Source organism: Carassius carassius, chromosome 4 (assembly GCF_963082965.1).
Source record: "Carassius carassius chromosome 4, fCarCar2.1, whole genome shotgun sequence".
Taxonomy (NCBI): Eukaryota; Metazoa; Chordata; class Actinopteri; order Cypriniformes; family Cyprinidae; genus Carassius; species Carassius carassius.
Window position 1 is genome coordinate 21,385,031 of NC_081758.1, and position 24,536 is coordinate 21,409,566.

General features: G+C 37.9%; 1 protein-coding gene across 1 annotated transcript in view; it reads left to right on the forward strand.

The window, feature by feature from the left end:
• LOC132139481 (nuclear receptor corepressor 1-like) overlaps positions 1-24,536 on the forward strand; it is a 101,858-nt gene that overhangs the window by 57,103 nt on the left and 20,219 nt on the right. Inside the window, exons 19-24 of the mRNA XM_059547852.1 lie at positions 4,468-4,607; positions 5,098-5,173; positions 9,799-10,258; positions 11,011-11,209; positions 11,613-11,796; positions 14,877-15,041. Of these exons, the coding sequence (XP_059403835.1) occupies positions 4,468-4,607; positions 5,098-5,173; positions 9,799-10,258; positions 11,011-11,209; positions 11,613-11,796; positions 14,877-15,041 (1,224 nt within the window). The remainder of the gene's footprint in view (positions 1-4,467; positions 4,608-5,097; positions 5,174-9,798; positions 10,259-11,010; positions 11,210-11,612; positions 11,797-14,876; positions 15,042-24,536) is intronic.

Consider the following 24,536-nt stretch of genomic DNA (forward strand, 5'->3'; position numbering starts at 1 on the left):
AGCATTTCCATCATTACAGGTGTGATATATGTGGCCAAAACATGAAATGGAACTAAGGTACCAACTATTCTACAATGAATCTCCTTTTAATTTTGACAGCTAAAATACTTACAAAAAATAAAATAAAAAAATTACAGTATTTCATTCATATTAGCAATTTAGTAATATAGTGTTATTTCTTTGCATTGCAGTGATATGTATTATGTATGACTGATTGTATTAATGGCCTGGAAAGGAGGACAGTAAAAATCTGCTTTATGTTCTTATTTAGCAGACAACCACAACTTTTGTGAAGCAGTTTTTGTGATTTTGTTGTTCAACGCTTCTGAGACCTGGTCAATATGGATTTATATTATAGTGTAGACTATTTAATTTAATATTTATATATTACATATATTATATATTACAAATTCTTAGAGACTTTTAAGCACACTTATGTTTTTGCATTAAAACATTTACACACATGTATATTGTAGTTGTGTGCACAAATATTCAATATGCAATTATTATTTAAAAAATAAAAACACTTCAGATTTTACTATGTTTTACTTTGCTGGCTGTAAATGCATGGAATCATGATAAATCCTAAGCATGCAAACAAAAAACAAGTCAGTTATAAGTAAATGCACTGCATCGCACTGAGGAGCCTGTTAACAAGTTTATTGTATTTGATCACAGAATGTTTCCATGTGCCTCGCAAATTTTGCAATTACTTTGATCAAAATGATCTTAAAAAATGGAATTACTTTTGATCAAATGAATCATTGAAACTAAGTTATCATAATATCACCACCACAATGTCACATGAAATCCAAACACCAGTCGGCTGAGGGAAGACAGCTGTCCATCACTGCATTCATGACTGAATCCCGAGTGAGCCGAGAAGAGAGCTTATCTGATAGCCAAATGATCTTGATACATATGCTTCCCAAAGCACTGTAAGAAACTTTGACTAGCACACAGTTATCTTTGTCTCTAGATCGTCTGTGTGGGTCGTGTGTTCTTGTTATCAGACACAGGAGCCAACTTTCATGTGGATATTGTTTTTCTCAATATTAACATTTTTTTATACATGTTACTAAAAGAAAACCTTGAGATATAATGTAACAGTGTTGTAGCACATTGTGTATATTTGCCTAATTATAAGCGTGTTCAGAAATGGTGACAAAACTTAAACATCATTTAAATAAATGAGTATTCGAATATAAAAACAAATTATGGGCCCAAATATTCAAGTACAATATTTTTTAAAAACACCCATCCCTAGTATATTGACAGATTCACAAATTTAAGTGAAGTAGGGGTTTATAATAATAAAAAATGTAAACCACTTACAAAATAGCACAAACTACTCATAGGACTCTTTAAAGCAGCAGAGTTTGCAGAAGTGTTTTCAGGTCAGATTGCAGTCATCTTAGTGAATTCCTTCTGTTTCCTCTTTTTTTGTGTGTCTTTTTAGTCCTCTTTTTAGTAGAGGGGAAGTTCAGTCAACTGAAGAACAAACATAAAGGTGTGTGTGTGTGTTTCTCCATGTATATTTTACACAGACCTCTGGTGAGCCATCAGTGTGACTGCACAGTTCAATTTAATTGGAGGACAGTCTTAAAGTGACAGATTGGGGACTAGGAGAACTATTTGTTTGGAGGAACTGAGTATGGTTTTGTATTGTGTTGAGAACTGTAGTTACCATGCAGACCTGAAAAATGCTGCAACAGGTGGCAGTGAACAGAAAATAAACAACTCAGCAGAAGTTCTTGAGTTTAAATTGACACCTTTTTGCTTGTATTATCACGTCAAGCATAAACTCTGTCACACAAGGCCAGTGAAGAGAGATAACCGAGGGACCGTATCAAGGTCAGCCCATGCCATAAACCACTGTGGCTCAAGGTGGTTGATCTTGAACTATGATGTTTGTGGTGATTAATTCAGTACTTGTGACATGGTGAGGACTCACTGAGTACTCAAATCTTCTTAAGAAATAAGTTAGGAAATTTCTTAAGATAAATTCCAAGGAGTTTGTAAGAATGTTCCTTAAAAACTTCTCAAATATTTTCTTAAGAACATCTTATTTTTTTCTTAAGAAAAAAATAAGGTCTGATCTAATAAATTGTTTCTTACTGAAGACTCTCTGATAAACTAAATCCAAAACATTTCAAGGATTGTATTTTTTGCGCTGCCTGTAAATGACCATAATAATCATGATAAACGATCAGCTTTACGGGCGCGCAGCTTGGCATTTTAAATGCACCGTGTTTTTGAACAATTACTTTAAAGAGCCTGTCTCAAGATGCAGTGATCTGTTTCATTCAGTTGTGTGCCACCTTTTTGCGCTCTCCTTAGACTGAGTCCTGTATGTGTGTGCGCAAAGTGCTACAGTAAACGCACCTTGTGTATGGCCGTGTTCATTTGCACTGACAAAGTTTATGACGTTTTTATAGGCTAAAATTAACAAAGGGGCCCCATCCCCTACTATATGTAGCTAATATATCCCCATCCCCTACTATATGTAGCTAATGTTGTTGTAGTGCTTAAACACAACAATTAATTTGAAAAAAATTACCATTTGAGATTTAAGTCAAGTCTGATTTATCCTAACTTTAGGAAGATATTTACAATGATTTTTCTTTTATTTCATTTCTTTTTTTTTTCAAGAAATTTTATTCTTCTTAGGTTTTGTCTTAAGAACAATCTTAAGAAAAAAAGACAAGAATATTCTTAAGTAGATTTTTTGGCCATGCAAAATATTCTATACATTATAAAATAATAAGAAAAGGGCAGTTAAGATGAATTTTGTTCTTAAGAATGTTTTGTGAATCTGGCCCCAGGTTCTTATCTGTTGCATTAAAGTGCTATAACATGATAAATAAACAAGACATGACTGGACTTTACTGAGTTCTAAGCTGTAGAGCTCATGCAGTCATCCACATCACTAAACTCAGATACTGTTTTCTCACCACTGTCATTATTAATATATTCATCTGCGTGCCACTCAAAAGCTTCAGTTTCGGCTGCGTGCCGTCATATTTTGGATTTCATCCAGGAGGGCGGAGTTACAGTTGCGCTACAGCACCACACTGGTCAAACAGTGTTATTGCAGCCGCTAACATTAGGACTTCTTGACAACAAAAATATTTGTTCTAGCCCTAATATAAATTAATGGTAGGAGTTTTTTGAAGGTAAGTGTCTCAAGCTCTTGAGTTAATTGCACTATTGACTGTCCTCGTGATCTCTGAGAACATCCAGCTAGTTTAAATCTCTTGGTTAGCAGTTTGTCAGGTGGGATTTCAAACCACATACAGTCTCACAGATGTCATTTGTTATCTTTGCTGTTTGTGTTGAGTACTTTCCGGAGACACTTTAAAATATCATAATAAAGAAAGAACACACAGGGAAAACAGTGTGTGTAAGTTCAGTGTAAATCTTTTGATCACTGAAGCTGACAACTGCTCCTGGCATGCATGTGGTCCTGGTCATGTGTACTAAGACCCTGAATAGACAAATACAGATGACACTCATTGAAAGGGTAAATTCGCATCACTTATTGAATTCAAAGTAGATCTGTTGCAGTTGAGTTTAATTTGCCACCAAATTGGAATATTGCAATCCAAAATTCCAAGCCACTCTTCCAGTAGGTTTGCCATCCATACTGTTGTCAAGCTGTTTAGTGTTGGTTAGTGAGCCGCAGTCTTTGTGCTGTCACGTTTAATGTTTTTTTGCAAATTGTCTGAACTTGAGACATTTCATTAGGAAATTTTGGAATCTGATTGAAGGCAAAAGATTTTATTTTGCATCTGATTCAGAATGGTCTCACAGATTCACTGCTTTTATTGTCAGAAATCTGCTTGGTTTGAAAGCAACTTCTGTGTGAACCATGCTGCAGACAATGCTACACTGTTGATAATGGACATTTTTTGCTCACAATCTTTAGTAGATATTTAACAAATGGGTTAACACTTTTATAAAGTGAGCAGTTATTGTTAAGCTATTTATGGATAGCTATCCTTTCTCATTTCTTGACCTAATATTAAGTGATAACTATCCCATGCAACCTTAATAATTATCAATAATGTGTCTCTTTGTAGTATATCAAGAAATCAGGCTGATTCTCATGCTGATGCTCATCAGGAATTCAGCTAATCATGCTGCGTCAACCTTGTGGTGCCTTGCACATCCTGCATTAACTATTTCATTCTAGCTAAGCTGGCAGGATTATCTGCAACACAGAGGCAGGAGTGGTACAGTCATTGCTAACTAAAACCCAGCAATGTTTCATGTTTAAATAGTGCCACTGAAGAAAAGAGGGCATTGTCTTCAAGTTATAGGGGGACCTGTTAAATGATCTTGTGGTTAATATTAGGCTTCAGTTAATATTCGATTCAGAAAACCACTAGTAGTGTATAAGGGTTTTGTTTGGCTCCAGGTGACTTCTTTTCGTTCATAACCTTACCCTCTTTCTCTTGTGCACAGGGCTGGTTGAACATGGTAGGAACTGGTCAGCCATTGCTAAGATGGTAGGCACTAAGAGTGAAGCTCAGTGTAAGAACTTTTACTTCAACAACAAGAGACGATACAACCTAGACAATCTACTACGGCAACACAAGGTACAGGTACAGATCCAGCATTCATAGAATAAATCTGCTAGATCCAAACAAAAAGTAAATTTTTTTATTTCATGAAAAAAATTACATTATTGAACAAACATTTGGGGTCATTAAGATTTTGAAAGTAGTCTCTTTTGCTCACGGAGTCTTCATTTAATAATCAACAATACAATAATAATTTTTAAAAAAAGGTAATTTTCGAAATTATTTTATAATTTGAATGGTTTTCTTTTTAATTTCTTAATGCAATTTATTCTTGATGTTAATTTGTTTAAAAATTTATTTTTATCTAAATCTCTTCTAGTTAGTAACAGTGGCTTTGCTGATTTTAAGCATGATATTTAAAAAGTGGCACAAGAAAGTAGTGTCCCAGAAAGGGGACCAAAAAAAGCTTAAAAATGTCTTCCGAATGTGCGTGAATGTGGTGTAAATATAGTTGTGAACTGTTTGTGTGTGTATCTTATGATTTTTGCACCTCTTATGTTGTTGTGTGCAGGGTTCCCGTCGGCTTCGTGGAAATCGAGACCCATCCCAGAGTGATCCTGCACCTGATGATGATGAGGAGAGTGATGGTATGATCTCTCTCTGTGATTTAGGGGTTCAATTGACATCAGAGTCTAGTACTTTTGGATGATGTGAATGCTGTCTTCCGAACTTGGGTGCACACCCGTGAACCGTACCCAAGTACACTTAAAAGGGACGGTCTGGCGTATGGTTCAAGTGAACTCCGGTATGGTTCACTGCTGATGTGAATGCAATTGAACCAAATTGCTGAAGTGAAGTACCAAATTGCGGAAGTTCACTCACTTTCCTGACTAGCTTGACTGACACACTGCAAGCAGAGAGGTATACATCTCATTTTTCAGGGGTGTGATTCTTCCGGAAAAATCCGGAAATCCGGCTTTTCCGACCTGAAAATGATGCTCTCATAAATCATGCAAAAAAATGGTAAACCTAATGATCGCTCACCGCTGTCAATGTTTTTTGTGCCTTTGAATCATGTCGTCATGTCACTCCGCAAGTAGTCCAATAATTTGTCACGATTGAAGTTCAAAGTGTACGCGCACCGTTCTGATTGCCACACACCCAACCATCTACTCACGTGAACAGCTTCAGTTGACTGACGAAGACCGTGAACACGGGTGATTCATGTAAGCAAATCCAATAAAGTGTCTTTCATTTTTATATGCAGGTCTAGTGAAATTTAACCAATCAATTGATCACTTTTGTCATGATTCCATAACATTAATGTTAAACGATTCTGGTCTAACTTTGCAAAGTAGGCTAACGCCATGTTGGTTATTGCTTACTTCTAGCTAGAAAGTTTAGCAGCTTCTACAAGGCTCGAAATTGCCAACATTTTTGTCGCATATGCTCCTGAAATTTAATCTGTGCGACCTAAAAATATATTTGGGAGTAACGTTATATGCGCGGAGCTTATGAGCATATCTGTCCACTAATGACTCGTCCGATTTGCGAACTAATGACTCCTTTGAACCGATTCACTTTAATGAATGCTTAAATCTGATCTGGGTCGAGTTTCCCGATAACGATGTATCTTAGCTCTGAAGAATGCTCTCAACGTGCAATGTTATAAACGCTCGCCGCAATTCCACTCGCTTTTCCCGAAAACTTTACTTGACATGAACGCGTTCTACGTCCTACTTAAGAGTCGCTGTCCATTCGCGAAATTCGTGCTGGAATATAACCTATGGAATCGTATTCTGAACGTTCAACCTAATAATCGTCTTCTGGAGTGCACCGTATAGTTTCCTGCTTTTTTGTCCTTTGTCGATCACACCTATGATTTTTGTTCACCTTCAGCATTCTTTAGAGCATTTACAGTACATTCGTAAGACCGACATAAGTGCCGTTATTTACTGAACCTTTGGAAACAAAATCAATGGTTCAAAAACATACAGTACATATAAAAGTGAAGAGAGCAATGCTATGCATTTTGCTGCCACTACTGTCATTACTAAACAACAGGGTAAACAGTTGCTGGCTTGATAACGCTAACGACCTGTGGTTCGGACCCAAATAAAATAACATGAATCCAGTCCGGGGAGGCCAATTGAACTTTGGTTTGGACCAGCCAGTCGTACCAAGTTTGAAAGTAAACTTTTAGAGCCAGCTGCCTCCAACAATAAGCACTAATGCCTAAACAAACACCCTAAAACCCATCACTGTCAGTCTCTTTCTCTGTGACCCATGAGCCCAGAGTCCGATCAAGCATAGAGGAAGAGAAGTAGTGGGGCCATAATGTAAAGAGAGCAGAAACAGACAGACTGACAGAGAAAGAGGGATGAAGTGAGGGAGCAGCAGAGCAGAGTGCTGACCTGTCTGACTGCAGTGCGTTTGATTAGATCTGACAGCAAAAACCCCAGCCACAGAGGTCAACATCCTCCCTCTACTTCTGTCTGTATGCTTAATGAGTGAGAATCAGGAGCAAATGAGGAGAGAACCAGCTGTGTGGGGGAGAAGTGGATGAAAGGGAGAGAAAACAAGTGAATAAGACAAGAACACAAAGAAAAGAGAGTGGAAAAAGGGGAAATGTGCAGAAAGGATAAGATATCTGGACTAATTCTGTCTGCCACACTGACTCTTATATAAGCGTTCCCTGGCTTTAAAGCCTCAGAAAAGTATGCTGTAAGGAAACTGAGTGCTTCTACTGAGTATGTTTGATCTGATGTGCTTTTATTCAGGCTTGTTTGTTGTGATATTTAGTGCTACAACACGACTTTAAGTCTTTATTAAATTCTGTAAACACGATAAAAGTAGTTATTTGCCCATAGAAATTCAGCCAATTCAGGCCCAGGTGATGCCTTTCTGATACATGAACACAATGCAACTCTTCATATCAGCGAACTTGGAACCAGTACAGTGTTTTGGCACCATGCAGCCCACACAATTGCATCGGCCCTGCGGAACTATTTCCTCTAAGGGTAACCAAACGGGATTTCTACTGAGGCGTTAGAGAACCCAAGGAACGCAATTTCCACCAAATGGAGAACAATCCCACCCCCTCCCCAGAATGGGATTTCCCTCAGGATAACTTGCTGAGTGCCCCCAACACTCTAAACATGCCTCTGCTTGGAACAACACTTGCACTATCAAATGAAAGTACAATAATTATTAATTAGACGTTTCTTAAACCACGTTCTTTCCCTTTTTGGGTGCCTGTATGTTCGCTTTGCCTTCTCCCACCCCATCTACACTACTGATCAGAAGTTTGGACCAAGGCAAAGCTGCATTTTCAGCAGTCATTACTCCAGTCTTCAGTGTCACATGTTCCTTCAGAAAACATTCAAATATGATGATTTGGTGCTCAAGAAACATTTATTATTATTATAAATGTTGAAGACCGTTTTGCTACTTAGTATTTTTGTGGAAACTTTTTTAATGAATAGGAAGTTTAAAAGCACGCATTTATTGTCGATTACTAATCTTTTGTAAAACTTGTTTAATGCATCCTTGCTGAATAAGTATTCATATTTAAAAGTATTCATTCATTTTTACATTATACTTACATTTTTGTTCTGTACTCTATAATTCTATAATCCATAATTCTTTGCCCTGGTGCATTATAAACCTTATTCAGATTCTCTTTGCAAATACAGAAACCTGCAAGGCTGCTTCCCTGGTCTGCTCAACTTGGTTACTTGTCATGTACTAGATGCTACTCAATCTTCTTTCTCTCCCCATCTGCTTTTTGGAGTATTGCCTTCTGACATATTCCTGGAGCAAAGCAGGTTAGCCTTCATCACTTGAGAGAAGGACAGAGAAGCAGACTGTGAGAGTGTCAGAGAGTATCCACACAGCAAGAGGAGGGAGGAATTATAGATGAGGGAAAATCATTTTCAGATAGAAAGACGGAGAAAAGGATAGTGGCTTTCTAGTTGCCGGATGTGTGTCACTCTCTCCATGCCTGTTCTTGTGATGTGGATATTAAGGCTGTAACCGTTATTCTGCATTATCGACAATGATGAATTATTTATTTTTTTGAAAAGTCACTTCAACAAGAAAGGGCCTTGAATAACGCTGTTTGGCCAGTGTGGTGCTGTAGCGCAAGTAATTGAGCCCTCTCGGTTCAAGAGAAGAGTACAAACACCACACTTAAGAGAACATGTCGGAACGTAAACACAGCCAAACTAGATGCTGCTGAGAGCAGCGTTTAAAGGAATATGTAAATGTGCTGCATGCTTTCCTCTCAATAAAAAAAAAAGACATAACTAAAATGACAGTGGTGAGAAAACAGCAGTTAAGAAAGCATCTGATCATAGCAATGTGGATATGTTTGCTCTGCTGTCAGCACTCCAGTGACGTCATGTTTATTTATATAGTGCTTTATGCAGTAGATTGCTTTAAAGCAAGCAGCTTTACAGTGTTAAACATGAAAAAACAGGGTTAGTGTCACTTTCAGTTAGAATTACATTTGATTTTCTGTTACAAAGTAGCTCCAGTGTGGAGCTACAGTAGCTAATGTTAAATCTTTTTGTTAGTAAATACAAAAAAGTAATTTGCATAGATTAAAGCTTGATCTAGTTTTTTGATTATTATAACTATAAGATATATACAAATGTCTCATCACTGACTTTTTTGTTCATATGATTTACTAAAGGAGATGTTAGGCAGTATGATCCATCAGTTACTTTTTCATACAGTTAAATAAATGGTGAATGGGAATGTCTGTCATCTAATTTTTTGTGCCAAATATATTTATTGTATTGTACAAATGTATAATAATTATAATTGAACAATAGTAATATATTTGTCTAACATTTTCAAAACTTGAAGTGATTATTTATTAGTTAGAATATGTTTAAATCAGTATTCTAAATAATTGTAAATGCTGAATCCATCAAACCCTGTGGATTTATTAGATAAATATGTTTTTTATGTATATTAATATTTCCCCGTGGCTCCGGAGGGTGTCATCATCACATGGCAAGACTTGAAAGGTAGTGATTAGCCAGTCCAGAAGTGCATTAACTTGATTGCGTGATGCCGCTTGCAGTGATGGTGACCTCAAATGCTGCCTCTGCTCTGTCACGGCAGGGTTGTTTGGGTTTTCTGCTTCTCTGCTTTTTTGTATCTGATTGAAATAGGTTGGACTTGATATTCTGTGTCCTCTTTGCACTGAAGAATTTAAAGAGGATGTGATGGCTTAATATGCTCTTTCATCTCCATTCCTCAGGTCCCGATAACAGTTCAGACACAGAGAGTGCGCCTTCTCCATCTCAAACTGATCCCTCCAAATCAGACCCTGTAACCCATCCCAACTCTGCTCTGTACGGCACGTCGGACCAGGACGACACGGTAACCAAAGGTCCAGTGGCAGATGCCAAGGGCCAGGAGCCTCCGTACTGTGAGCTGCGGGTGAAAGTAGAGAAGAGTCCAGAAGGAGAAGCTGGAGACGGACTTCCTCAGGATGAGCGCACACGCTCCGCATTTGAAATGCAGATCCATCCAAAGACTGAGCCGCAGGATTTGGAGATGACTTCTCAGAGCAGCGAAAGAGCGCAGGTGCAAGTTAAGACAGAGCCAGATATCAAGGACAAGGAGGAGAAACAGGAGGAGCAGAACCACTCAGATAATGACTCTAGCGCCACCTGCAGTGCGGATGAGGATGTGGAAGCCGAACCTGACCGACAAAGGTGAGAAACCGCTGCTCATGTTCTGTTATGGGGTTCATACATGCAGTGCTGTCGGTTTCTAGTAGCATGGATAGGGTGGTGATTTATTAAGTAAAATATAATTTATATGTGTGAAAATCACGTAAAAGTATTTTCAGTTATATTAAAGAAATACATATAAAAATATGTATTTAAATTAGAAATGCAAATATAAAATAATAATTTTCATTCTTGTAGTCTGTGAGATCATGGGTTTGATTCCCAGGGAATGCATGAACTTAAATGCAGTGCAAGTACATTTTTGTAATGTTTATGTAAATTAATTTAAACAAATTTATTCTTTTGTGTGTGTGTGTGTGTGTGTGTGTGTGTGTTGAAAACAGTAAAAATGTTCAGCTGCCAATTAGAGATCTAAACTACAGTAAAAAAAAAAAAAAAAACCTACTGTTGAACTCTGATGTAATTAATCAACTTATTAAATACAGTTAATTTATTTTATATACTTACCTAATCTGATGTAATTAATCAACTTATTAAATACAGTTTATTTATTTTATATACTTACCTAAAATAATTTTTACTTGTCCAGCATGGTAATGTACTTGACCTAGTATTATACAAAATCAGGTGAATAGACTGTGAATGAATGAAAAATTAGTCTAAAAACAACTCTTTGTTGTTGCATATGTGTGAGGAGCCCTTTAGATGTAACTAGCAGTAGAGTATCAGTAGATAATACATTTCATTCTCTTGTTCCTTCCTTCCTGTGGCAGACTTTTCTCTCTGGAGAAGCCGTCATTGCTTGGCACTGCAGGCTCGGTGGTCCTGTCCTCAGCCAAAATCCTCAACATGCAGCAGCTACAGCAGCGAGCCGCCACCATTCCCCCTATGGTCAGTCCCCATAGCCTCTACCCCCACTTAGCATTCATATATGCCCCTCTGGACAGAGACAGGGCCCAGCCACCCCGCCACGTGAGTCCTGCCTCCATTTCCACCTCCGCAGATCACGCACTTCTGCGGCAATCAGCAAACGAATCAGCAAATACCAATTGATTTTCCACACACTGAAATGATGATGAGTGAAAATATGTTTGGCTGCTCTGCTAGGCTGATTAGTTGTGCTGTTTGGAGGTGTCTGTTGTGGCGATTTGGTTTGGCTGTGAAATGGTTCTAACCGAGGCCCTGATTGGCCGTTCACAAGGTTTACATCATGAGAATGTAGCATCTTGTTGCCAAGTAAACAGTAGCTCTTACTAATGGAATGAAGTCATGCACCTTTTAATCATTTAGATTTTTCTAATGGAGCATTTTTGCTGAACATCAGTCCAGCCTGTAGCCCCCATTTGAATGATTTGTTACTGAATGTTTTGTTTAGGTTTCAGCTCCATTCGGTCACAGCAACGTTCCTGTAGGACCATTGAGTGGCTTTGCTATGTTCCAGCACCAAATAAAAGCTGTACATGAGTCCGTGCAGGAGGACAAACAGAGAACGGACCAGAACGAGTCTGACCGCAGGCCACGAGTCAACACCCACAGCCCAACTGTAGTGGACAGAGAAGGTGAGTCAAATGCAGAAGGAAAGAGATATATAAAGAAAGTGACGTGACATTCAGCCAAGTATGGTGACCCATACTCAGAATTTGTGCTCTGCATTTAACCCATCCGAAATGCACACACACATAGCAGTGAACACACACACACACTGTGAACACACACCCGGAGCAGTGGGCAGCCATTTATGCTGCGGCGCCCGGGAAGCAGTTGGGGGTTCAATGCCTTGCTCAAGGGCACCTAAGTCGTGGCATTGAAGGTGGAGAGAGAACTGTACATGCACTCCCCCCACCCACAATTCCTGCCGGCCCGGGACTCGAACTCACAACCTTTCGATTGGGAGTCCGACTCTCTAACCATTAGGCCACGACTTCCCTAAATATAGGATTTAGGGAAGTATAGGAATTCGTGGATTCCTATATAGGAATCCACAAAAGCACTTGAAGTGAATGTAGTAAATATAGAAAAACCCCATAAATCCAGCACCAGTCATTCCCTCTAATAAGTTCTGAAATGTCCCTCGATTGGATGGAGGCAGATCTGAATGTGAGCTTTCCGGCGATTGTAAGAAAGGGGTAGGGTTTTTAATGATTGGTAAGTCTAGCGTCTGCCAATAGAGAGAAGTTGTTTTCATTAGAAGATCCAGTTGTGTTTTAAACCCTCTCAAGGCAGGCGTTGCTGATTTGCAACAGTTAAAAACTAAAAACCTTATTACTCCAGATACATATTTTATGTATCTGGAGTACTAAAAACTTTACTAAAGGTTACCAGAGGTGGGTAGTAACGAGTTACATTTACTTCGTTACATTTACTTGAGTAATTTTTTGGGGTAACGAATACTTTTCGGAGTATATTTAAAGATGGGTACTTTATACTCTTACTTGAGTAAATTTTTGGGGAAAAATCTGTACTTTTACTTCGTTACTGTGTGTTACGCTCCTCTCGTTACTTTATCTTAATGCAATAAATGTTATAAATGCTTCAGTTTATTCCAAACGCGCCGTCTACTTTTCTCTGGGCAATGAGCGATGCCCATTCGCGAATGATTCATTCTTTTGAGTCAATTCTGTTCAAAGGCTTGATCAAACCAATTGGCAAACGAGTGAATTGGTTCATGAATCAGTTTGAATGAGTCGTTCAGTTCCCTGAATCCCTGCCGCACGCGCTGAGCATCTGAAGTGGTTCACTCGGAGTTGTAACGTTTAAGAACAGAAAGAGCGTTGAAAACGTGGCTGGAACTGCACTGAATTGAAATCTGCAAAGGTTATTATTTGCTAGCGATGGAGATCCTTATTAGATGAACACCGCGTGTGCTGTCTACTGTTTAACAGGTAATAACTTGGGCTACATTCGATTACAGTACACGATACCACTGTGACATTAGTTTGTTGTACGTGTGTGGCTTATAACAGAGGGGAGTCAAGTTGAATGCAGCTTCCAAAAGACAAAAAATAGCCGATTAAGATTTTATTAATTTTAATACAATCACACTGGGTGCAAGTACGTTCAGCGAGTCATATTATCAGCTGCTAAATTCAGATCTGTGATTGCTTGCTGGCGCTTAGCCAGAGACAGATGCGTTTATACAGCGCTGTGCATTATAACCAATCACACACGATTCTTTTGAGCTTATTAAAGCATTGGCCAATCAGATGTGTTCAGATGAGTCATCGCTGAAATGCCGGTGCTTCCTTCACTCGCTCGCTGACTGGATACCTCTTTCTGGCGAATTCTCTCGCAGAAACAACAAAGTGCAGATGTGTGTACGAATCTTTAATTAAGATACTGATTTCACAGTGTTAACAGTTTCAGTGATTTTAATGGGAGTTTCTGAGAGTGATTGAAATCTAGACTGTCAGTGAAAATTATCTTTAATAATGTAAATGTTATTTGCTCTCTTTCTGAACAATGAAAGATTAGTAGCAATATTTATATCACATTAACTTTCAATGTTAAATTCACATTTAATATAAAGTCAGTCGTATTAAAAATATGTTATGGCATGACACCTATATCTGTTACTTAAGTAAACAGACAGGGTTTTATAATAAATTACATAAATTGGAGTAAAGGCTGATGAAATATATACATTTATACACGCACACATACATTACATACATTTTATCTATATATCTAAATAAAAATAGGCTCAGTATATATGACCCAAAGTAACTAGTAACTAACTACTTGAGTAGATTTTTTTTTATCCGATACTCTTTTACTCTTACTCAAGTAACTATTCAAGACTAGTACTTTTACTTTTACTTGAGTAAATATTTCTAGAAGTACTTTTACTTTTACTTGAGTACAGTTTTTGGGTACTCTACCCACCTCTGAAGGTTACTAAAGTTACTAAGTTACTAAAACTTAATTTGAGCCTGAGAGGGTTAATGAAATTACAAGGCCAGAGCAGTTTTTAAGATGAAACGCATGCATGGATGAATTGTTCACAGTAACGAGAGAGATTTAACCAGTGTGTGAATTTGCTTATTGCCTTTGCCTCTTAATTTTTAGTTCATTTTAGTTAATAAGGGGTTAAAATTACACTTTGGTAATCATAACATTGCCTGACCTCCCCAAAGTAAAACTATTATTATCCTAATAATAACTAATCTCCTCTCTGTTTTATACTGGGTCTCCAAAACAGATTTTTGAAGGGTGTCAAGTGTGCAGGAGAGAGACGGTGGATTTTGCTCTTCTCAGCTAAGAAACACAGTGCTGTTTTTGATAGAGCCAGACAGAACGCAGCCAACCAAAAGGAACATTAGGTCACTCTCTTGTAATGATATCCATTAGAAACACCAAGTTTTGTTTGTCCTTGTCCTTGCAGACTGGCTGACTGTAGCTCTAAAAACCTGCCTTGACATTTCTCTTGCCAGTGCATTTACAGTGATAGCACTGAATTAACCTTTCTATATCTATTCCTGTGATTTATGCATGATGAGTCTGTATGGTTTGAATAATGTTTTCTTAATCGCTAATAGAGAGGGTTTTTTTTTAGAAAGTGCGCTTAACAATCTGTTTTGTGTCTGTCTGTCTGCTTGATGTCTGAGTATCTGATAGACTTTCTTCTCTGTACTGTCTCTAGGAAAGCCGTTCGCTTACATGCCATATGACCTGAAGCTGATGGAGCAGGAATCTCATGGTGGAGTGGGCAGACCAGGCTCTCCGTACAGACTCTCTCCTCGGGAGCCTAGCAAAGCCTCACCTCAGCCCGACGCCAGTAACGCCACCCGCTACAGTGTACCTCCAGGTAAGCAGTCTCTACACCATGTATTCAAGTTTTTTAGAAACCTGCTGCTTGCTTTTTTCAGCAACACTCAATGTTTGAGAGTAAAATGGAGTTTAAGAACTATAGTCCGACCCTCAAAGCATTTAAGCAACAAGAGCGAATCAAATCAAAGGCACAATTTGTTTTTGTTTTTTTTATAAAGACCCCACTGAAGGTCTACTAATGAAAACATCTTCCAACAGTGTTAATCTCAATCGACAAGATTTTTTTTGTCTCTTATGCTCTCAAAAGCTGCATTTATTTGGATAAAAAATATTTGTTTTGTTAGCTCTTATGATAAAATAGTTGGAAGTCACTTTGGATCATCACTCTTTTGTGTGTTAAACACAATCTACTAAATATCGACAACTTAATATTAAAGAAAAATAACCAATAAAAAAAAAATCATAATCAATGACAAAAATACCATTATAAACTAGGTCAGTGGATAATTCAGCCGCAAAAGTAGTATTATTCTAGAATTAATAATTTTATAAAATCCTAACAATTTAGTGAAAAAACATTATTTAGTGGGTAAAAAATAAAAGTGAATTTTAAGAGTAGAACTAAATCTGGTTACTTGGAAAACAAGTAAATATATTTTTACATAAATATATAATGGGGCTGTTGACAATAATTTTATCGTGCATTAATGCAGTTTTTATTATTATTATTTTATATTTACATTTATTCATTTAGCAGACGCTTTTATCCAAAGCGACTTACAGATGAGGACAGTGGAAGCAATCAAAAACAACAAAAAGAGCAATGATATATAAGTGCTATAACAAGTCTCAGTTAGGTTAACACAGTACACCTAGCATGGGATTTTAAATAAGGTAATAAATAAAAAGAAAACAGATAGAATAAAAAAGAATAGAGCAAGGTAGTGTTAGAGATCTTTTACACATACACACACACACACACACACATAATTGCATAATAAATGAAAAGAAAATAGAATACAAAATGGCTAGAAAGGTAGTTAGATTTTTTTTAAGAATAGAATTAGAATAGTGAGTGTTAAAGTTAGAGGGTCAAATAAAGATGGAAGAGATGGATTTTAAGCCGATTCTTGAAGATGGCTAAGGGCTCAGCTGCCCGGATTGAGTTGGGAAGGTCATTCAATTTAAAAGTCCGTAAAAGTGACTTTGTGCTTCTTTGGGATGGCACAATCAAGCGACGTTCACTTGCAGAACGCAAGCTTCTAGAGGGCACATAAGTCTGAAGTAATTAATTTAGGTAAATAGGTGCAGAGCCAGTGGTAGTTTTGTAGGCAAACATCAATGCCTTGAATTTTATGCGAGCAGCTATTGGAAGCCAGTGCAATTTGATAAACAGAGGTGTGACGTGTATTCTTTTTGGCTCATTAAAATTAATCTTGCTGCTGTGTTCTGAATCAGTTGTAAAGGTTTGATAGAATTGGCTGGAAGACCTGCCAAGAGGGCATTTCAATAGTCCAGCCTGGACAGAACAAGAGCTTGAACAAGGAGTTGTGCAGCATGTTCCAAAAGAAAGGGCTTGATCTTCTTGATGTTGAATAAAGCAAATCTGCAGGATCGGACCGTTTTAGCAATGTGGTCTGAGAAAGTCAGCTGATCATCGATCATAACTCCAATTTTGAAGGTCCATTGCTCACTGGCTCTGATTACACATACAGACAAACCATGGGACACAGGAGGGGTGGGATATTGATCAGTACTGGTTTAGGATGGCTGTCATCATGCGTCTCAACCAATGAGAGCATTTGGGGTGAAACTAACACTGTGTCTACACTTGTCGCGAGTGACACTGTGCAACAAAATACTATAGAACCCATTATAATTAGTGATGCTGTCTACACTGGATGCGGTGTGGCCAGTATGTAAAAATCATGCAATTAATTGTGATTAAAAATTTTTATCATTGCCCAGCACAAATATATACTATAAAGTTAAAATATATTTATTTTAAATGTATAGCACATTAATAAGGAAAGCAGTATATGATAGATAGGACAGACCAAGAAAGGCTATTAATAATCTTTCATTGTACAAAAGTATTATAATAATATAAGACAGAGCGGCACAAAGCACTTAAGCGCATCCCTTGCGCAGAATGATGTGCTTGAAGGAACATTGAGTCACAGTGTGCAGTGGGAAGAGATTTGGATGCATAGTGTATTATGTCTGTGCAACAGTTTGAGCATTTTCTTTTAACAGTTTTAAATTGAAATGCTCTCTACTCCAGTGTTGTAATCTAACAGACATCCAGTAGAAAGTAACATGATTTAGAAACGGCACTAAACCCCAGAAAGATAAAGTCCATTTATGCACAACCATTGATCTTTATCTACAGATCATGTATAATAATAGGAACATCTTGGAGAGAATTTTATTTTCTTGATCGCCGTAACTGAATGTGACATGCAGTTTGAATGCTGAATGTATGATGACAATGATGACAAGACAGCCACAGCAGAGAGAAGAGTTTACGAAAACTTGAATTTTAACAATTTAAATATTCATCTATTATTAAACTATGTAATGGCTGCAGAACTCTTGGAATATAGTGGACGAAAAACTTTATAGTGCTTTATAACAGTTTTGTACGTTTCTTGGGGCTTAATGATAACACAGATTAGTATATGCCTGTAATGAATTAAACCTTGGTAATCATCGGGAAGAAGGAGGCGGGAACCGGCGGACAATCAAATAACATTTTAATAATCACAAAATAAAACAAAACAGCACACCAGCCCCTCACGGACGACTGGTGCGCACAAAATAAAACCAAAACCTAAAATAATGCCCAGGCCTGGTCCTCTCTCGTCCTTCTCTGTCGTCGCTCCAGTTTTATATCCTTCCATCTCCTCTGTGGGACTCAAGACCGGTGGTGGGTCGCAGGTGTAGCGGATTTCCCAATCACTCTACCGGCCTCACTCGTGTTCCCACATCCCTCGGCCCCGCCCCACTCGTCACAATGCCCAATATCGGATTTGATCGGTCATGTATTTGAGTTATTGAGTATCGGATTGGCGCATCCCTAATTCCCTTATCATCCCTACCCTTTCAACCTGGAAACTGTTCTCATGGAGATAAGCGCTTACACACTGGAAGTTTCTGTCAGGGATAGAAAAAACAATGTCGCTCCTGCTGGTTTATTTGTTTTGTGATGATCAGGTTTCATAATGAACTTTGGCATGAGACTTTGGTATTTTGTGACATCTGCTGTGAGGACCCAGATTGAGTGAAATGATTGATTTTTGCATTATTGACCTGGTCAACAAACTTTCTCTCTGTGTCCTACATGCATGCTACATCAATAACATGACCATTACTGATGATGCAGTTGTGATGGACAAGGAATTACCTTACTTGGAGGTTCAGAACAAACTAGCGCATCCGGTGTAGACATGGTGCAACCCCTTATTTACACTGCATGCATCTGAGATGCGTTCGAGGTTTTGTTCCATCCTCCACACAGTGACAACTCACAGAGCATTTCAGAAGTGAAGCAACAGGATTCACGAGACCATGCAATCTGACTAAAAGAAAACTTTGAGATATAACTTAATGTTGTTAGAACATTGTTCTGTTTAATGCCTAATAATAAACCTGTTCAGAAATGGTGACAAATGCTTGACTATTAAAAATAACATATTTCTTTTTAAACTTCATTTAAATAAAAGGAGTATTCAAATATATATATATTTTTAGCACAAATATTCAAATACAGTATTGCCCGTCCATATTATGTTTGTAATCTTTCATTTCTCTGCATTATACCCCAGGAAATCATGTGGTCAACCTTTATACATGCATTACATAGTATCTCTGAATGAGAGGTTGAACCATGCTTGAACAATTTAACTCTACTGACTTCTGTACGGTAAGACCTTGTTTTTATTTGTTCATAAGAATCGCATGATTCACATGATTACAACCGATAATCTGTTACATTTGTGAGAACATCACACCCTGCATTAAAGAACTGCAGAGACCACCTGATCTCATCTCTAGACTCATGCTTTTTACACCGCAGGAGACAGGAGGGTTCATGACTCAATATTTCAAAAGAGTTGAGTGAGAGGCTAGGCTGTGTGAAAAGGGAAGAAGTGCTTTTAGTCGGGCTGTGAGTCACTGGTGAGAAGAGGCGAAGGAAGGCTTCATTCCTCCCATGCTAAGAGCTTCAGATTAGACTCAGGTCTGTGTGTCTTTGTCAGTCTTTATTCACAGGGTTTCATTTGAGGCTCTCTGCATTTCGGTCAACTTTCTTTTAAATAGCATTTTATTTTGAACGTGTCAGATTTATTTTATTTTTATTTTTTTATTGGTCTAGTTTATAAGCTGGGCTGTTTTGTGAAAGTCATTTGCAGGTCCTGCTGAAGTTTGATAGGTTGTGTGTAGTAGGTCAGAAGTTTTGAGCCTTGAATCTGAGAGGCCGTTCTGTATTGTGTTTAGTCACGACTAAAGGTCGTTGTTAGGCACAATGCTCAGTGGAGTTCAAAATATAGCACAGCCTTGAGTGACCATTTGTATCCTCCTTAGTGTGTTTTTTTTCTTTCTGTGGAAGTTGTGTCCTTCCAGTTACAGCCACTGCAATATCAGAATTTAGCTATGCAACAAAAATAACTACCATATGAGAGATCTGCAGTGGAGTCTGTTGTCATAGCTGTTACAGTGTTGAGGATTTTTGCATGCTTTTTAACAAAGACTGTATTTATTTGTGCACAGATTGTGATTATTTCCAATAATCAATTTCCATTATTCTTATTTTTCGCGAACAATTGTGGTTATTTTTTTACTGCTATTATTCACATACCCCACTGCACAGCACCAATGATGGACTCACAAACTGCGTGTTTCTGGTTGCTGTTTTAATTTATTTACTTTAAGTCTAATGCAAAACATGTTTGTATGGGTGTATTCCATGCTTTTTCGGAGCCATAGAAATGAGATGGCAATTTGTTTGCCTACACTGTTCTGTAAGGAACAGACTGGTGGCAGCGAGTTTTGTTTTCCCCAGAAATGGGATGCTTTCTTCCCTACCATTGTTTCTAATCTGCATATAATTACAGGTGGGTGGCACATCATTCATGTTTGTTGCAAGCACACTTTTAAGGTGTTTACATGCCTGTATATTTCGATTAAAATCAGCATACGTTATGTTAATACGATTATGCTTGCTGCCATTATGAATTTAATCGCATTGTTTAAATCTAAGTATTGCATTTACATGAGGTAAAATTTAATTGCCATATTGCCAAAATCTCATTATAATCGCATCAACAGGGTGCATGTAAACACACTCAGTGTATTGACCAATCAGAAGTCAGGAACAGAACTATTTATTAGTATAAAATAAATATATATACAGTATCTCACAAAAGTGAGTACACCCCTCACATTTAAGCAACTATTTTAGTATATCTTCTCAAGGGACAATACTATAGAAATGAAACTTGGATATATTTTAAAGTAGCCAATGTTCTGCTTGTATAGCAGTATAGATTTACTATCCTCTGAAAATAACTAAACATACTGCCATTATTGTCAGTATAGCTGGCAACAAAAGTGAGTACTCCCTAAGTGACAACAAAGTCGCATGTCCTATTCATCATGTTCAGGTTTTTGTCTGCTTGACAGGACCATACAAATTTGTGTGTCTTGTTAGAGCAGTTAAGATTTGGTGATTTGATACAGACCATTGGATGCTCAACATGACACCTCATGGCAAAGAACTCTCTGAGGATTTGAGAATTAGAATTGCTGCTCTCCACAAAGATGGACTAGGCTATCAGAAGATCGGTAACACCCTGAAACTGAGTCACAGTACTAGGGCTGCAACTAACGATTATTTTGATAATCGATTAATCTGTCGATTATTTTTACGATTAATCGGTTTATGTACTTATATTTTTGTTTTGCCCATTTTTTCCCCCAAGTAACTTATTATTAAAGAGTCTTTATCATTCAACAGACTTTTTAGAGATTTTAACCATTTTGCATTGTCATTTTCACATCAAAAACATACCTGGAGTTGTGTTTTATTATGTGCTAGTAATCCTTTGTCGAACTCTTCTGCAATCAAAACACTGACCCATACGTACTCTAGCAAATTTCACAAGGAGATTTCAAATAATGTTTTCACCATGGCAGTCCTTAGGGCTCCTAAAGTAGTTTAACATCCCGAACAAAGCTTATTAAGTAATCTTTCAGAACATATTTTCACTAAGAATAAGAATAAAACAGAATAAAATTGCAGTACATTGCATTTTATTATTTTTTTTTTCCTGTAAACACACAACTTATACCTGGGAAACAGCTTCATAGCTTATGCTGTGAAATTGTAAACAGTCATTCGAATAAAGTGCCAATGGCATGAAACCTGAATGGAACTCACATTTTAAAGTAAAATCCATCAGAAAAAAAGTATTGAAAAAATATGACAAAAAATGGACAAAAAAAACTTGTTGTGTGAAAAAGAGCAGTGAATACTTAGAAAAAAAAGTGCATTTCAAATACATTTAAACATTTACTTCTCTCATTCAGTCATAATTAGGCTGCAAGACTGAATTATGAACTGGTAAACGAAAAACTGATCACAGAACATGTTTGTAAAGCTTTAAATGTTAACTGTTAAAAAGCAATGTTATCAGCTTTTACGACTAAACATCTAAACATTTGCAAACAACATTGTACTGGAGAATCTGAACATATAAAAGTCAGTTCAGTAGTGCAAAGTTTAGAGTTTACTCTTTTTTTTTTTTTTTGAAGGCTCAAAGTACTCCCACACTTTGGATGACTTCGTTGGATTAGTTTTATCTTCCTCTTTTTTTTCTTTCTTTCTCGAGCTTACTCCACTGCCGTCTGCCTCCACCATCTCGCTGAATGCTGCAGAGAGCTGTTCGGGAAGCACGTGACATAAAACGAGGCCAGCTATTGGCTATTCACTACTTCTCCTGCTGTACTGGCTGAGTAAAACCTCCGGTGGCTCATTACTGCCACAATTTGGTCACCGCAGATTTAAAATATGCATGAAATGAGCCATTTACGGCAAATAAAAGTTATTTAGCAACTAATCGATGACTAAATTAGTTGACAACTATTTTAATAATCGATTTTAATCGATTAAATCGATTAGTTGTTTCAGCTCTACACAGTACTGTGGCCAGGGTCATACAGAGTTTTCCAAGATGGGTTCCTTTTGGAACAGGCCTTGTAAGGGGCGATCAAAGAAGTCGAGTCCTCGTGCGGTGCATCAGGTGCAGAAGCTGGCTTCTAAAATCAGCCGCATGAGTGCTGACAGCATTGCTTTAGAGGTTGTAGAAGTGGAAGGTCAGCTTGTCCGTGCTCTGACCATAGGCCACAAGTCAGTTTGCACGGCCGTCATCCCAGAAGGAAGCCACTTCTGAAGCTGGCTCACAAGAAAGCCCACCAACAGTTTCCTGAATACTACCTGTCCAAGAGCAAGAATTACTGGAACCATGTCGTGTGGTCTGATGAGACTAAGATAAACTTGTTTGGCTCAGATGGTGTCCAGCAGGTGTGGTGGCACCCTGGTGAGGAGTACCAAGAAAACTTTGTCTTGCCTACAGTCAAACATGGTGGGGGTAGCATCATGGTCTGGGGCTGCATGAGTGCAGTTGGTGCTGGGGAGCTGCGCTTCTTTGAGGGGAAACGTAGATTACAACATGTACCTGTACCCCAAACACACCCAAAATGACAACTGCCTAGCTGAGGAAGATGAAGATGATGGCATAGCCAAGTATGTCTCCAGACCTGAACCCTTTTGAGTAGAAGGTGGAGAAGCACCACATGTGTCTAACATCCAGCAGCTCCGTTATGTCACAATGGAGGAGTGGAAGAGGATCACAGCAACAACCTGTGTAGCTCACCTGTGGTGAATTCCATGCCCAGGAGGATTATGGCAGTGCTAGATAGCAATGGTGCTCACACAGAATATTGACACTTTGGACACAGTTTTGACATGTCATGGCTGTATGTTAAGTTATTTTCAGAGGATAGTAATTCTAAACTTCTATACAAGCAGTACATTGACTATTGTAAAATATATCCAAGTTTCATTTCTATAGTATCGTCCCTTGAGCAGATAAACCAATATGGTTGCTGAAATGTGAGTAATGAACTCACTTTTGTGAGATACTGTAAATGTGACCGCTTGTGAAGGCCACATCTCCATTAAAATTAAAGTCTTAATAGGTTCTCCTCATCAGGGCCGGATTTGCCTCTTATCATAACTTGGCAAAATTATTTCTTGCTTATTAATTTGAATTAATATTGAATTTGATCATTATCATAGGCCTATATAATATTACCACCCCAGCAAACAAAAATATTTTGTAATCAGTTGAAACAGTTTTCTATCTCAAAAAGCACTTGCATTCAGTCAATAAAAATCGGATGTCTTCATTTGTTTGAGAATGGAGAAAGACCCCGTTTCATTACTAGGCTCCAGCGTCGTGGCCACATTACCACTTAGGGAGTGCATTATTTCTTTAATAATTTTAACAACCTGCCTGGTGTCACAACCACACCTCAAGATATTATTCAGATTATTTATTTCAAGATGAACTTTCTGTTGCAAATTCTAAAACATAATTTTATAGCTAATAACAGAGGCTTGGGCCATTGATATTTAGGCTAATGCAGTTATTAGAGAGAGAAAGAGTGAGGACATGTGAATACGTGGGTCTGTGCATCTCGCAGCAGCATTCTGCAGCAGCATCTACTAATAGCAAATCTTTGTTGATCTGCCTCAAGAACCTTGCTACTGAGAAAGGTCATGTCATGCAAAACTATTTTACTGATGAATTCAGGGTGCTGGCAGGCAGTGCTGAGGACAAGTTTCTGTTTGTCTCCACATGAGTGCGCGTCTGTAATGTGTGTGCATCTGTGAGAGAGAACGAGACAAAGAAACCTGGATTTCTGTACATTAAAAAGGTGGAAAACACCTTTGTCTTTTTTTTTTTTACCCTATTGTTTGTTATATTTATTTGCTCAATGTCATCTGTTGTTTTGGTTCTTTTACTGTTGTAGCTAGCCCACAGTATAACGAAAATATTATATATCTTTTCATTCTGTTTTGGCTCCTCTGGACGAGTGAGCATAGGCACATGTCTAGAATGCCGATGCCTAAATCCAAAAAAAGGGCCTTCAGTATGCATCTGTAAACTACATACTCTTACACATCTATCTTACACATCTCTGTAACAGCTAACGCAGCCACGTGCATATAATTAGCATATTATGCCCCACACAGGCTCTTATAAACAATGACAGCTGATCAATAATTTCAATAGTAGGCTAGATGGGGATTGGTTAAATTCAGAGTAAATTTCACTACATGGATCAGTAAAAGTAATCCCCCAATAAATGGGTCACTATGAACGTTAACTTCACTCTAAAATGACGACGCACCCACAGCAGCAAAACTGTACAAATGCTGGACATCCTCATACCAAGCCAGTTTTAT